Source organism: Melopsittacus undulatus, chromosome 17, assembly GCF_012275295.1.
Source record: "Melopsittacus undulatus isolate bMelUnd1 chromosome 17, bMelUnd1.mat.Z, whole genome shotgun sequence".
Lineage (NCBI taxonomy): Eukaryota > Metazoa > Chordata > Aves > Psittaciformes > Psittaculidae > Melopsittacus > Melopsittacus undulatus.
Window position 1 is genome coordinate 5,133,323 of NC_047543.1, and position 12,671 is coordinate 5,145,993.

At 61.0% G+C, this 12,671-nt stretch overlaps 1 protein-coding gene across 1 annotated transcript; it reads right to left on the reverse strand.

Moving 5' to 3' along the window:
* Positions 1 to 304: 304 nt before the first annotated feature.
* LOC117437105 (all-trans-retinol 13,14-reductase-like) lies at positions 305 to 9,066 on the reverse strand. Its single transcript, XM_034070320.1, has 11 exons — positions 8,901 to 9,066; positions 8,017 to 8,199; positions 6,814 to 7,043; positions 6,247 to 6,442; positions 4,343 to 4,540; positions 4,141 to 4,269; positions 3,935 to 4,073; positions 3,252 to 3,361; positions 2,987 to 3,153; positions 1,547 to 1,706; positions 305 to 450 (listed from the first exon to the last, which is right to left on the reverse strand). The coding sequence occupies exons 1-11, from the start codon at positions 9,064 to 9,066 to the stop codon at positions 305 to 307; spliced, it is 1,824 nt and encodes a 607-aa protein (XP_033926211.1).
* Between the last annotated feature and the right edge of the window lie 3,605 nt (positions 9,067 to 12,671).

The window sequence follows — 12,671 nt, forward strand, 5'->3', positions numbered from 1 at the left end:
CATCCCCATCCCCATCCCCATTCCCATCCCCATCCCCATTCCCACCCCTATTCCCATGTCTGTATCCATCTCTATCCCATCCCCATCTCCATCCCATCTCATCCCATCCCCATCCCCACCCCTATTCCTATGTCTGTATCCATCCCCATCCCCATCCCTATCTCCATCCCATCCCATCTCATCCCCATCCCCACCCCTATTCCCATGTCTGTATCCATCCCCATCCCCATCCCCATCCCCATCCCATCCCATCCCCCCCACCTCCACCCCCCCCATCCCATCCCCCTCCCCGGCTCTGTCCCGTTCACGCCGTTTCCCGTCCCCGGCTCCTCTTGATCCTCCTCTTGAGGAGCAGCAGATCCAAGTACAGCAGACGGCTCAGGACAGCGGAGGCGCAGATGAGACCCCCGTGCAGAGCCCCTGCCAGCCCACAGCTGAACACGTCCTGGCCTGGGGACAGAGCCATGGGGCACGGGCAGCACCGGGGGGGACAGCGCCATGGGGCACGGGTACCACCGGGGGGGGGGACAGAGCCATGGGGCACGGGCAGCACCGGGGGGGGGGACAGCGCCATGGGGCACGGGCAGCACCGGGGGGCGGACAGCGCCATGGGGCACGGGCAGCACCGGGGGGGGGACAGCGCCATGGGGCACGGGCAGCACCGGAGGCATCCCCCGTGGGGGGGACAGCGCCATGGGGCAGGGGCAGCACTGGGGGGGGGACAGCGCCATGGGGCACGGGCAGCACCGGGGGGCGGACAGCGCCATGGGGCAGGGGCAGCACCGGAGGCATCCCCCGTGGGGGGGACAGCGCCATGGGGCACGGGCAGCACCTGGGGGGGGGACAGCGCCATGGGGCACGGGGGACAGCGCCATGGGGCACGGGCAGCACCGGGGGGGGGACAGAGCCATGGGGCACGGGCAGCACCGGGGGGGGGACAGCGCCATGGGGCAGGGGCCGCACCGGGGGGGACAGCGCCATGGGGCACGGGCAGCACCGGGGGGGGACAGAGCCATGGGGCAGGGGCAGCACCGGGGGGGACAGCGCCATGGGGCACGGGCAGCACCGGGGGGGGACAGAGCCATGGGGCACGGGTACCACCGGGGGGGGGGGACAGTGCCATGGGGCACGGGCAGCACCGGGGGGGAAAGCGCCATGGGGCACGGGCAGCACCGGGGGGGGGGACAGCGCCATGGGGCACGGGCAGCACCGGGGGGGGGGACAGCGCCATGGGGCACGGGCAGCACCGGGGGGGGGACAGCGCCATGGGGCACGGGCAGCACCGGGGGGGGGACAGCGCCATGGGGCAGGGGCAGCACCGGGGGGGGACAGCGCCATGGGGCACGGGTACCACCGGGGGGGGGGGACAGTGCCATGGGGCAGGGGCAGCACCAGGGGGGGGACAGCGCCATGGGGCACGGGCAGCACCGGGGGGGGGGACAGCGCCATGGGGCAGGGGCAGCACCGGGGGGGGACAGCGCCATGGGGCACGGGTACCACCGGGGGCATCCCCCATTGGGGGGCACAGGGGGTGCAGGTCCCTTACCCGTCAGGTACAGGTTCCTCACGGGGGTCTCGGCTCTCATGGCAGCCACCACGGCCGGGGTGAAGCGCGCAACGTCGTGCTCGGCCCCATACATCTCCCCACAGGGAGCTGCCAGGTAGTGCTGGTTGGTGAGTGGGGACGCGGCCTCCACGAACAACACCTGTGGGGCACAACGGGGGGCTCAGGGGGCACCAATCCCACCAACCAGCAGGTCCCATCACAACAGCTCCAGGCCTGCCTGGGGGTGCCCCATGGCTCTAGGGGGTCCCTGTTCTGTTGGGTGGATCCCCATTGGGTACCCCAACCCCACCAAGCACATTCCATAAGGCACCCATCCCATAGGGTCCACAATCCTTGCTCTACATAAGGCACCCATCCCATAGGGTCCACAATCCCTGCTCTACATAAGGCACCCATCCCATAGGATCCACAATCCTTGCTCTACATAAGGCACCCATCCCATAGGATCCACAATCCCTGCTCTACATAAGGCACCCATGCCATAGGGTCCACAATCCCCGCTATACATAAGGCACCCATCCCATAGGATCCACAATCCCTGTTCTACATAAGGCACCCATCCCATAGGGTCCACAATCCTTGCTCTACATAAGGCACCCATCCCATAGGGTCCACAATCCTTGCTCTACATAAGGCACCCCATCCCATAGGATCCACAATCCCTGCTCTACATAAGGCACCCCATCCCATAGGGTCCACAATCCCCGCTCTACATAAGGCACCCATCCCATAGGGTCCACAATCCCTGCTCTACATAAGGCACCCATCCAATAGGGTCCACAATCCCCACTCTACATAAGGCACCCCATCCCATAGGGTCCACAATCCCTGCTCTACATAAGGCACCCCATCCCATAGGGTCCACAATCCCCACTCTACATAAGGCACCCATCCCATAGGGTCCACAATCCCCGCTCTACATAAGGCACCCATCCCATAGGGTCCACAATCCCTGCTCTACATAAGGCACCCCATCCCATAGGGTCCACAATCCCTGCTCTACATAAGGCACCCATCCCATAGGATCCACAATCCCCGCTCTACATAAGGCACCCATCCCATAGGGTCCACAATCCCTGCTCTACATAAGGTACCCATCCCATAGGGTCCACAATCCCTGTTCTACATAAGGCACCCATCCCATAGGATCCACAATCCCTGCTCTACATAAGGCACCCATCCCATAGGATCCACAATCCCTGTTCTACATAAGGCACCCATCCCATAGGATCCACAATCCCAGCTCTACATAAGGCACCCATCCCATAGGATCCACAATCCCTGTTCTACATAAGGCACCCATCCCATAGGGTCCACAATCCCTGCTCTACATAAGGCACCCATCCCATAGGATCCACAATCCCAGCTCTACAAAGGGCACCCCACAGAGCACCCATGGGGACGCAGCGGGGCCGTCACCTTGTCGCGGAGGTGAGGGAAGCGCTGCAGCGCCCGCTCCAGCAGCCGCTGGGCGATGCTCATCTTGTACTGGTGGTACTGGGCGCCGCGGTGCTTGGCGCGGGTCCCGGCCCACTCCTCGAACCACTCGTACCGCGCCATGGTCAGGATGGTCATGCAGGACCGTCCTGTGGGGGGGGGGGCACCGGTGCTGCTGTCAGCCTGGGATGTGGCACTGGGGTGCTGCCTGCCCCATAGCCAGGGCTGGGGGACCCCCCGCCCGTACCCGGGTGCCGCTGCTCATAGGTGGGGTCCTTGGCGGCAGGGAAGGTGATGAACATCATGGCCAGGTTCTCAGGGACCTCGTCACGCCTCAGAGCAGCGTACTGGGTCATCCTGCGGCACAGCGGGCAGTGCCGTGTGCCACCACCTGCCATGGACCCAGTGCACCCAACCCAGCACCCGAGCACCGCGGTACGGCAGAGCTGTGCACCACACACACACCGATGTACAACCATCCACCCACCACACACCCACCAGTGTACAACCAACCACCCGCCATGCACCCAGTGCACCCAACCCAGCCACCCGAGCACCGCGGTACAGCAGAGCTGTGCACCTCATACCCACCAATGTACAACCAGCCACCCACCATGCGCCCAACCCACCATAGACCCAACCCAAACACTGCACACCCACCAATGTACAACCAATCTACCCAGTATGCACCCAACCCACCATAGACCCAGCCCAACTACCATGCACCCACCAATGTACAACCAATCCACCCACCATGCACCCAACCCAACCACCCTGCACCCACCATGCACACAACACAACCACCATACACCCAATGACCATGCACCCAATCCACCGCTGTGCCCCCACCATGCTCCCAAGCACTGTACAACCGCTGCCCTCCCTGTACACCCAACCACCCCGCTCCAACCATCGCCATCCCACCCGTACATGGCATCCAGGTCGTTGTGGGGGTAGATCCAGAAGTTGGTGGGGGGCAGGCGCAGCTGTGCCGCGGTGCCGCGCAGCCCCACGAACACCAGGAAGGAGCCCATGCCGTGCCGCACCATGGCCATGCGGGCGCTCACGTCTGCGGGGACACAGCGGTGAGGGGCAGGGGGTGATGGGCAGGGATGGGGGGTGATGGGGACACGCACCGGGGTGGCTGCGCAGCGGGGGGGGCAGCAGCTTGCCGAAGGTGTTGAAGATGCCGGCGTCGGAGATGACGATGGGGGCGAAGATCTCCACCTCCTCCTCCTCGCTGGGCCCCTTCTGCACTGCCACCCCTGTGGGCATGAGGGGTCAGGGGGTGCAGGACCCATCGTGTCCCCATAGCGAGGGGGGGGTTGTGGGGCTCACCCATGGCGGTGCCGTCGGGGGACACGAGGATGCGGGTGACGGGGGCGCGCACCAGCACGGCCCCCCCGGCGCGCTCGATAACGGGGATGGTGTGGAACGCGACCTCGCTGGCCCCCCCCCGCGGGTACCATGCGCCGCGCTGGTAGTGGTGAACCATGAGCACGTTCACCAGGAAGCTGGAGTCCTGCGGGGCTGTGCCTGCAGACGTCAGGGTACAGGCCCCTATTGTGATACAGCCCCCACATTGTGATACAGCCCTCCCCTACTGTGATACAGCCCCCCTATTGTGATACAGCCCCCCTATTGTGATACAGCCCCCCCTATTGTGATACAGCCCTCCCTATTGTGATACAGCCCCCACATTGTGATACAGCCCCCCCTATTGTGATACAGCCCTCCCTATTGTGATACAGCCCCCACATTGTGATACAGCCCCCCCTATTGTGATACAGCCCTCCCTATTGTGATACAGCCCCCCTATTGTGATACAGCCCCCCCTATTGTGATACAGCCCTCCCTATTGTGATACAGCCCCCACATTGTGATACAGCCCCCCCTATTGTGATACAGCCCTCCCTATTGTGATACAGCCCCCCTATTGTGATACAGCCCCCCCTATTGTGATACAGCCCTCCCTATTGTGATACAGCCCCCCCCATTGTGATACAGCCCCCCCTATTGTGATACAGCCCCCCCATTGTGATACAGCCCCCCCATTGTGATACAGCCCCCCCTATTGTGATACAGCCCTCCCCTATTGTGATACAGCCCCCCCTATTGTGATACAGCCCTCCCTATTGTGATACAGCCCCCATATTGTGATACAGCCCTTCCTTATTGTGATACAGACCTTCCCTATCATGACATGGCCTCCCCTGTCATGATACAGTCATCTCCTGTCATGATACAGCCCTCTCTATTGTGATACAGACTTCCCCTATCGTGTCATGGCCTCCCCTGTCATGATATAGCCCTCCTGTATTGTGATACAGCACTCCCCTATCATGATATAGCCCTTCCCTATCAGGATACAGCCCTTCTTTATTGTGATACAGCCCTCCCCTATCATGATATAGCCCTCCCCTATCTTGATACAGCCCTCCCCTATTGTAACGTGGGCTCTCCTATCATGACACAGCTTTCCCCACCATGCTACAGCCATTCCCTATCATGAGGCTGCCCTTCCCTATCACAACCTTCTGTCATGACACAGCTCTTCGTACTGCAACACAGCCCTCCCCCTATCATGACACAGCCTGCCCCACTGCAACACAGCCCTCCCCACTGTAACAGAGCCCTTCCCTACCATGCTGCTGCCATCCCCTGGCATGACATGGCCTTCCCTTAGGACTCGGCCCTCCTCTATCACCAATGCAATATCCCCTATCGCAATACACCCCTGCTCCACCACCATGGTGCCCTCCCCATCTTGACGACCTCCTCCCCATCACGACAGCCCCCTCCCTATCGTGACAGTGTCCTCCCTATTGTGACAGTGCCCTCCCTGTTGTGACAGTGCCCTCCCCATTGCGACAGTGTCCTCCCTGTTGTGACAGTGCCCTCCCCATTGTGACAGTGTCCTCCCTGTCGTGACAGTGCCCTCCCCATTGTGACAGTGCCCTCCCTGTCGTGACAGTGTCCTCCCTGTCGTGACAGTGACCTCCCCATTGCGACAGTGCCCTCCCTGTCGTGACAGTGTCCTCCCTGTCGTGACAGTGTCCTCCCCGTCGTGACAGTGTCCTCCCTATTGTGACAGTGCCCTCCCTGTCGTGACAGTGTCCTCCCTGTCGTGACAGTGCCCTCCCTGTCGTGACAGTGTCCTCCCTATCGTGACAGTGCCCTCCCTGTTGTGACAGTGCCCTCCCCATTGCGACAGTGCCCTCCCCGTCGTGGTGGCCGCTGACCATAGAAGAAGTAGCAGAGCAGGGCGCGCAGGTCGCGGTTGCCCGTCAGCCGCGCCACGGCCTCGCTGTGGCTGGTGGCCGCCATGCGGAACACGGGTGAGATCCAGTAGATGAGGCCAGTGCGGACCAGGAGCGCGGCCAAGCACCGCGGCACCATCTTCAGCACCGCCAGCAGCGCCACGTGCCGCGAGGCCACCTGCACCGGGACAGCCCGCACCCGCCGTCACCCGTGTCACCACCACGGCCCCAGTGCTCCCAATGCCCCTTCCACACCGTGACCGTCACCAGCGTCCACAGCACTGCCAATACCCTTCACCACCACAACCATCATTCTGTCTCCAGTTTGACTTCACCGGGGTCCTCACCATTCCCATCCCTTCTGTCCCATACCGTGACCATCACCCACATCTCCACCACCCCATCACCATGTCCATCACCCTTGTTCCCAGCACTCCCACTGCCCCTTCCCCACATACCCACCCTCCCCATCACCATCCCCACACACACACCCCACGCTGACCATTCCCAGCCCCACCACCATGGGACAGCATTCTGGGGTCCCCACACCTTGGAGAGCCTCATGAACTCCCTGATGGCCACCTTCTCCTCTGGGAACTGCTCCTCCAGCGCCGCGGCAAAGGCGGTTTTACCGGCACGGAGCCGGTAACGCCGCAGCCCCAGGGTCACCTCATCATAGGGGTCAGGCAGCCGCTGCCAGCACAGCTGCCCGTCGGTGAGCTGGTCCAGCGCCACGCGCAGCATGCTGCCCGGGTGCATCTGCCCCACATAGTGGATGCCTGTGGGGCCAGGGGAGTGAGGACATGGGGGCATCAGGGACATGGGGATGGGGGGCCGGAGGCCTGAGCTGCATGCAGACGGTGTGAACACCACTGCATGCGGGCGCGTCGCACACACAGACGCGTTGCCTGCTCACGCACAATGACAGCATCAACCAGGCTGGAAAACACCTTGACGATCATCAAGGGTGACCTTTGCCCTGGTAAAGTGCCAAAGCCACCAATAAATCATGGGCACATGGTGCCGGATCACCTGTGCACGCTATCAACACACACAGACATACACAGACACACACAGACACACACAGACACACACAGACACACACAGACAAAAAGACACACACACTGCTTGCACACACACACACTGCCTGTACACAGACACACACACACACACACACACACTGCCTGTACACACACACACTGCCTGTACACACACACTGCCTGTACACACACACACACTGCCTGCACACACACACACTGCCTGCACACAGACACTGCCTGCACACACACACACTGCCTGCACACAGACACTGCTTGCACACAGACACTGCCTGTACACAGACACACACACACTGCCTGCACACAGACACTGCTTGCACACAGACACTGCCTGTACACAGACACACACACACTGCCTGCACACAGACACTGCTTGCACACATACACTGCCTGCACACAGACACTGCCTGCACACATACACTGCCTGCACACATACACTGCCTGCACACAGACACTGCCTGCACACAGACACTGCCTGCACACATACACTGCCTGCACACAGACACTGCCTGCACACATACACTGCTTGCACACCCCAAGTCTGCCTGCACACACACCCCAAGTCTGCCTGCACACACACACACACGGCACAGACAGGCACACGCCGGCAGTGAGCGCTGGGTGTCGGCATCCAGGGCTCAGGGGTACCGGGGTCAGTGACATCGGGGTTTGGGGGTACCCTGCACATCCTCACCTACATCGAACTCGCAGCCCTGCTCCTGGAAGCTGTGGCAGCAGCCGCCGGCCTGATCGTGCTGCTCCAGCACCAACACCCTCTTGCCCACCTTGGCCAAGGTGCCCGCGGCCGCCAGGCCCCCGATGCCGCTGCCGATGACCACAGCATCCAGCACCGGTGGCACCCGCCGGCTGCTGAACCCTGCGCACACGGACACGTGGAAACACACATGGACACACGGACACACACAGGACAGACGGACACACACATGGACACACGGACATACACAGGACACACGGACACAAACATAGACACATGCAAATACACATGGACACATGGACACACGGACACATGGACACACATGGACACATGGACACACACATGGACACACACACACATGGACACACAGACACACACACAGACACACACACGGGCACACACACGGACACATGGACACACACACACATGGACACATGGACACACAGACACACACACGGACGGACACACACAGAGACACACACACATGGACACAGACACAGACACAGACACACAGACACACACACAGACACACACACATTGACACAGACACAGACACACAGACACAGACACACACACACACAGACACAGACACACTGACACAGACAGACACAGACACACCGACACAGAGACACAGACACACACACACACAGAGACACACACACACACAGACACACACACACACAGACACACTGACACAGACACACAGACACAGACACACAGACACACAGACACACAGACACAGACACAGACACACACACACACAGACACACAGACACAGACACAGACACACAGACACACAGGCAGACACAGACACACACACACACACACACGCACACACACAGTCAGTCTGTGCCAGCACTCACCCTGTTTCAGCACCTTGTCCCGGGCAGCCGGATCCGTCACCAGTGGCCGGGGGGGCTCCAGTGGGGGCCGTGCAAAGGGGTTCCCGGAGGGGGCCAGCAGCCGATGGGCCACCAGCACCAGCACCAGCGCACCCAGCACCAGCAGCAGCAGCAGTGTGAGCCACATCCTGCACCCACCGCGGCACCGGCCCCAGTGACACCCGATCACTGGGGTTTATTGACACGGTTACGACACCGACCTCAGGGCACCGCGGCTTAAAGTCACAGCAGATTATGGGCACAGCAGCCTACGGCCAGGGAACCATGGTCATGGTGCCCTATAGACATAGCTTCCTGTGGCACTGCACCTATGGTCATGGTGCCCTATAGACATAGCTTCCTGTGGCACTGCACCTATGGTCATGGTGCCCTATAGCCACAGCATCCTATGGTCATGGTACCCTATAGCCACAGCATCCTATGGTCATGGTGCCCTATAGCCACAGCATCCTATGGTCATGGTGCCCTATAGCCACAGCATCCTGTGGTCATGGTACCCTATAGCCACAGCATCCTGTGGTCATGGTGCCCTATAGCCACAGCATCCGGTGGCCACTGCACCTACAGCTGTGGTACCCCATGGGTGCAACACCCTCTCACGATGGTAGCCTACAGCTATGGCATTTCCCATGCACAGATCAGGGTCCCACGTGCCCCTCATTAACACCTTGGTGTTGGTGCCAGGCCCCAAGGGGGCACAGTGTGGGCACACATATGTATATACACATACGTACACGTATGCACACACGTGGGTGTGTGGTGCTGCTGCACACATGTGGGTGGAGGGGTTGTGGCGGTGATGGGAAAGCCTGTGCACAAGCACACGTGTGCGAGGGACCACGAGCACACTGGCACTTGTGCAAGCAAACAGAGTGCACACCCATAGATATACACACATCTGTGCACACACCCCCATAGGCACCCATAGTGCACACACCCCATAGACACCCATAGTGCACACACCCCCATAGACATACACACATCTGTGCACACACCCCCATAGACACCCATAGTGCACACACCCCATAGACACCCATAGTGCACACACCCCATAGACACCCACAGTGCACACACCTCATAGACACCCATAGTGCACACACCCCATAGACACCCACAGTGCACACACCCCCATAGGCACCCACAGTGCACACACCCCATAGACACCCATAGTGCACACACCCCCATAGGCACCCACAGTGCACACACCCCATAGACACCCACAGTGCACACACCCCATAGGCACCCACAGTGCACACACCCCCATAGGCACCCACAGTGCACACACCCCATAGACACCCATAGTGCACACACCCCCATAGACACCCATAGTGCACACACCCCCATAGGCACCCATAGTGCACACACCCCCATAGACACCCATAGTGCACACACCCCCATAGGCACCCACAGTGCACACACCCCCATAGGCACCCACTGTGCTCACACCCCCACAGACACCCACAGTGCACACACCCCCATAGACACCCATAGTGCACACACCCCCATAGGCACCCACAGTGCACACACCCCCATAGGCACCCACTGTGCTCACACCTCTGCACACCCATAGACACTTCCCACCCCCCCCCCCGCTGGTGTCTGAGCTCTGCTGACCTCTCCCGGCAGCACCAAGGAAGAGCCCACGTGTGCAATGACACAGACACGTACACACATGTAAGGACATGTACAGACATGCACACGCATGTACACACGAGTACAGACATGTACACACATGTACAGACAGGTACACACATATACATGTACACACATGTACACGTACACACATGCACACACACGCACACACATGTACACGTACACACATGCACACACACATACACACACGTACACACACACACATACACACACATACACACACGTACACACACACACACACGCACACACACGTACACACACGCACACACACATACACAGACGCACACACACATACACACACGCACACACACATACACACACGCACACACACGCACACACGCATACACACACACACACGCACACACACATACACACACGCACACACACATACACACACGCACACACACGCACACACGCATACACACACACACACGCACACACACGTACACACACGCACACACACATACACACACGCACACACACATACACACACGTACACACACACACGTACACGTACACACACACGCACACACACACGCGCACACACGCACACACACGCACATACACGCACACACGTACACACACGTACACGCACACACACATACACACACGCACACACACGCACACGCACACACACATACACACACGCACACACACATACACACACGCACACACACGCACACGCACACACACATACACACACGCACACACACGCACACACACATACACACACGCACACACACATACACGCACACACACGCACACGCACACACACATACACACACGCACACACACATACACACACGCACACACACGCACACACGCATACACACGCATACACACACGCACACACACGCACACACACGTACACACACGCACATGTACACACACGCACACACACGTACACACATGTACATGTACACACACGTACACACACGCACACACACATACAACACGCACACACACGCACACACATGTGAGCGGCTGTGTGCTGTCAGTGTGACCCGTGTGACACCGCGTGTGCTCCCCGCGCTGCCCGAGCCCCACATGGATCCATCCGGATGGGACCAACCTCGGATTCCCCCTCCTTTAATAGACGTCACAGCAAACCCCAAAGGGACCGGGATGGGGCAAGGATGGGGGGGGGGGGGACGGGACACCTGCGTGTGTGAGCCTGCGCACCCCATAGCACCCCATGGCACCCCATGGCTCCCCATGGCAGCTCCAGGGTTAATGGGGTTATTGCTACCTGGGAGGGGCGATGGGGGCACCAGGGACAGGGGGGACCCCCCGGTAAGGGTGAATGGGGTCCCTGGGAGGGGGAGCTGGGACGCCCGGACCCATGGCAGCTTATGGAGCTGCAGTGGCGTCCGACCCCCCCCCATCCCCCAAGCGTGGGCTTCCCTATGGGGAAACTGAGGCAGGTGCTATGGGGCGCCCAATGGCGGGGGGTGACATTGGGGGGGGGGGGGGGGGCAGGTTTGGCAGTGAATCAGCTGTGTGGGGCTGGGCACAGCGGGGGGAGCTGCCCCCCATAATGGGACCCCATGGGCTTCTCCCCCCACATCCGGGGCTGGGAACAGGGGGGAAAGAGGGGTCCAGAGGCTCGAGCAGGGATCCCCCTTCCTCCCCCTGTGCCGGTGCGAGCCCCACACCCCATGGGTGCCATGGGGGGCACAAGCGTGAGCCCCACACCCCACGGGCGCCATGGGGGGCACAAGCGCGAGCCCCACACCCCACGGGCGCCATGGGGGGCACAAGCGCGAGCCCCACACCCCATAGGTGCCATGGGGGGCACAAGCGCGAGCCCCACACCCCATAGGTGCTATGGGGGGCACAAGCGCGAGCCCCACACCCCATAGGTGCTATGGGGGGCACAAGCGCGAGCCCCACACCCCATGGGCGCCATGGGGGGCACAAGCGCGAGCCCCACACCCCATAGGTGCCATGGGGGGCACAAGCGCGAGCCCCACACCCCATAGGTGCTATGGGGGGCACAAGCGCGAGCCCCACACCCCATAGGTGCTATGGGGGGCACAAGCGCGAGCCCCACACCCCATGGGTGCCATGGGGGGCACA

Bases quoted from the DNA above. Each gene is read 5' to 3' on its own strand.
- LOC117437105 (XM_034070320.1), bottom strand. From the start codon at position 9,066: ATGTGGCTCACACTGCTGCTGCTGCTGGTGCTGGGTGCGCTGGTGCTG. The intron at 4,541-6,246 runs GTCAGCGGCCAC...TGACGTCTGCAG, and splicing joins GCTCTGCTACTTCTTCTATG to GCACAGCCCCGCAGGACTCC. The intron at 4,074-4,140 runs GTGCGTGTCCCC...GTGTCCCCGCAG, and splicing joins CCCGCTGCGCAGCCACCCCG to ACGTGAGCGCCCGCATGGCC.